The 3,898-nt window shown below is 31.8% G+C and overlaps 1 protein-coding gene across 1 annotated transcript; it reads right to left on the minus strand.

The window, feature by feature from the left end:
• Positions 1–2,087: 2,087 nt before the first annotated feature.
• LOC120192675 lies at positions 2,088–2,902 on the minus strand. Its single transcript, XM_039195421.1, has 2 exons — positions 2,593–2,902; positions 2,088–2,405 (listed from the first exon to the last, which is right to left on the minus strand). Exons 1-2 carry the CDS (start codon positions 2,860–2,862, stop codon positions 2,088–2,090), a joined length of 588 nt encoding a protein of 195 aa, XP_039051352.1. The 5' UTR covers positions 2,863–2,902.
• Between the last annotated feature and the right edge of the window lie 996 nt (positions 2,903–3,898).

Consider the following 3,898-nt stretch of genomic DNA (forward strand, 5'->3'; position numbering starts at 1 on the left):
CTTTTTCTTAACGAGGAAACTCTTATGACTTGGAATATATGAGATTTACTCACTCCATATAAATATCTTTGTTTCTCTTTAAAATAATAAAACATTGTAAAATCTTAGTCTCATAAAACTAACTCAAATAGAAAATATAAATAAAATTTAAAATGTCCAAAGAACGAGTATTCTTCTTTAACATTTTAGACGCATACAATCGATATTATCTTATACTTATCTCATATTAATAAAAAAAATATGAATATCAAATAAGAATATTTAGAAAACACAATCGATAGAGTTGGCCAATGAAGATGGACCAGCAGAATCCAATACATAAACGCTCAAACAAACAGAATGAAGTGAAAAGGTTTAATTTCCTCGGTTCTCAATACAGCAGAGGGGACCCTTCTACTGCTAAAATCCACTAGAAAGCATGCACCAAATCTAATCTTTTTTATATTTTATTTTAATAACTTTATTACTCCAGCATGCACCAAATCTAAGTTTTTTTTATATTTTATTTTAATAAAATTATTACTCCGGCATGCACCAAATCTAATCTTAATTCAGATTTCTTTATTTTATTTTAATGATATATCTTTTCCACTTACAGAGACCATTCTCTTATTTTACACACCCGTGTTTCTAAAAAGTATTATCAAATTCTGATGATAAAGAGGCAAGTTTAACGATGAGAATTATAGATTAAAGTTATTTTTTTTCGAGTTTTGAACTAAAATTTAATAAATTTTAAGAAAATATAAGATAATAGAGTGATAGGAGACGATAATATAAGTTCGTCAGCATCTAAAATGGTTGAAAAAGACGACGGAGAACTGTGAGATCGATAGTAGCATGTGATGAGAATGAAATTATAAGAGTTTTACAGTTGTTGGAAAGATAATAAAATAAGAAGAAAAAAATTCTACTTCAGAAGAAAATATCCCATGTCAACAAAAGCTGATTTAACACTTAAATAACTAAAATTCAAACAAATCGAAAGTTAAAGGATGAAATTAATTTTATTTTAAAAATTTAATGGTCAAAATAAGAATATGATCAAAAGTGAGGGAGGAAAAGCATAGTTTACCCAAAGAAGGTTTTTTCATGGTAGCGTGTAGATACATATCCGGATTTGGATAACATACTTATATTCCGTTCTGATGATAAAAATAATATACCCTCTGGTTCTGCCAACGAATCCACGTTTATTTATTTGCATAAACATATTTTTTAACTTTTAATAGAAAAATAATGAATATATTTTTTAAAATTGGAAAGAAAAATAGAAAAGGGATTTCGGTGCCAAAGCTAAAATATGTCAGCAAATGCAGCATGTGGGGACAAAAAGCAGTACCACTTTATCAAACAATATAACGTTACTACCTGTTTTAAAGAAAGAAGGGAATATAACAGAGAAATGTAGCTTTCACCTTTCACCTATGCGGGAGGGTGAGTGAATGATTATGTTACTTGGACTCCAATACTCGATATGACTATCAGATATGAAATATGTGTCCGATAATGAAATGCTTAAGAGAGATGCATCATGTAGATTTCACCTTTCGACTCGAATTTTATGTGCCTAAACGGAGGGAGAGGTGTAGTTTTCTCCTTTCGGCTCGTATTTTATGTGCCTAAACGGAGAAAGATGTGTAGTTTCCACCTTTCACTTATGGGTTAGAGAGGAACCACTTTGACTCGAGTGTAAGTATTGGATATGGGATATGTGGTCGAGAAGGATACAATGTCGAAAATTAGCTGACCCTATTCCCATATGTAATAGGGTGAGGGGGAGGTAAGGTAGTAGGTTGTGCCCCCAACGCCAGGTTGAGAGCAGCTTCCGTAAAAAGACCTCCGACAGTCAGAATTATGAATTGACCACCGTGGAATTCGATCCCACGACCACAAGGTTAAGAGCTTTGCGTTCTACCAACCGAAAGTATATAACTAAAGTCAATTTTGACTCGCATCTAAAGACTAGGGGTAAGCATTTATCGGTTTAGTTAATTTGATAAAAAAACAAAAACAGTTTTGGCTATAAAATCTAACAATCCAAATAGCTAATAAGCTGACGCATTTATCAGAAGATCACCATAGAATCATGCCACATCAAATTTGATACGATATATAGCTTGATGAGCTCTCCATTGAGGCAAGCTCAGTAATATTTCTTTATGCAACTTACATGAATAGTCCTCCCACGCAGCAATAGAAGCAGAAAAAGTGACTGGATCAAAATAACATTGATCCGCGCTATGAAAAACCGTCTCCACCAGTTTAGTATCCTTCAGAAAAACAGAATTCACCTGACTGATCTTCTCAGATTGTGATTGTGATAATCGAACCGCCTTTCCGCATTCAACTTTGTTTGTCAAAGCTTGAGATTTCCACAATTTCCAAAAGTAAAACTGTGCCACCTGTTCAACATCAGAGATTTACTCTGGTTATCGCAGGATGATCGGAATATCCTCTGAAACAACTTTAGGAATTGCAACGAGTAGACTCAGCTAATCTCGTGGATAAATTTACAAATTATACTATCTTATTATTCTACTGCATAAATCAACAAATTTTTTGAAGCTGAAATACCGATAGTAAGAATACCTGAAGTGAATGCAGAATGTTGACAAATTTATGGTCAAGCAATTGATCTCGCCTTGCTAATTGCATTGGTTCCGTAAGGAGTTCAGACAAATCCGTGGTAAATTTCAAATCTTGGCGATAATATACAACAAATCCAAGAGAATGTAATCTTCCCAAGCGAATATCAAATCCGATGTCTTGATTAGAAGCTTGGTTGGGAGAAAACCAGTACATATTATCTGATGCCGGCAAAGGTAGCAATGACCATGGCACATTGTTAGACTTGTGCATTAGGTTTTCTTCAAGTTGCGAAATAAGTTTAGCATCCTCGTCATGGGTGTCGAAACGATTTTTTTCTAAAAGGTGAAAAAAGGTGAGATTTTGAAAACTACATTAATTTTTAATTATCTCTTTTTAATTAAAAACAAATGCGATTTAAAAGACCTCTCGTTTCAAAACATTTTGGATTTCCTTTACGATCGAAAAATACGGTTCAAAGAGTCGCCACCAATCTTTGATTAGGGTGTGATTGGGCACCCAAAAATGCTTTGTCATTTTAAATAAAAATTAATTTTAATTAAAACAACAAATTGATGTCTGCGTTACCAAAATCCGAGTTCGGGAGTCGGTTACGTGTGGGGAATGATTAGCACCCCCACAACGCTCTAAATCGGTACCTAGTCGATTAATTAACGTTTTTGCAATGAACTTTACAAATTCGAACTTAATTTGATTTTTGATCCCATAAAACAAAGATATAAATTTAAAAACATTCAACAGCACTCAAACAAATTAAATTAAAATTACCAAGTCATTTTAGAAAGATAAAGAATGTTCGATTATTTACAAATATCGAGACCAGATCTTAAAGATATAACAACCTTTTCTCGATATATTTAAATAAACGAACATTTCTTTTTCTCTCGTTCCCAAATTTTAGGTGACGAATCAATTTTTTAGTTTCACTTTCGGGATACACTTTTATTTTAAAATCATTAAAAGCGGACCTCAAATCAGTTATGACTGCCCACTTGCAACAATTTTAAATTAAAAGGGTATTACCCTTAATCTAATTATGTAATATGTCGAGTTATGCAAATGAGGCTATCATGCAAATTGTGAAAAAATATCATGCTAAATTTAATTAAACAAAAATTAAAAAAATAGCATACAATGTGACATACAAAAAATTATATACATACATTTTAAAATTAAAAATTATAAATTATGCACATTAACATATTATATATATATGTGACCTAAATATAAAAACAAAATCATAACATGCTAAACTATAAATTTAAAAAGTATATATATTCAAGTTAAA

Source organism: Hibiscus syriacus, unplaced genomic scaffold, assembly GCF_006381635.1.
Source record: "Hibiscus syriacus cultivar Baekdansim isolate YM2019G1 unplaced genomic scaffold, ASM638163v2 tig00004238_pilon, whole genome shotgun sequence".
NCBI classification, from domain to species: Eukaryota; Viridiplantae; Streptophyta; class Magnoliopsida; order Malvales; family Malvaceae; genus Hibiscus; species Hibiscus syriacus.

Excerpts from the sequence above, each read along its gene's own strand:
- LOC120192675 (XM_039195421.1), bottom strand. The coding sequence starts at position 2,862 with ATGCACAAGTCTAACAATGTGCCATGGTCATTGCTACCTTTGCCGGCA. Across the intron at positions 2,406-2,592 it reads ACATTCTGCATTCACTTCAG|GTGGCACAGTTTTACTTTTG; the intron begins GTATTCTTACTA and ends GATGTTGAACAG.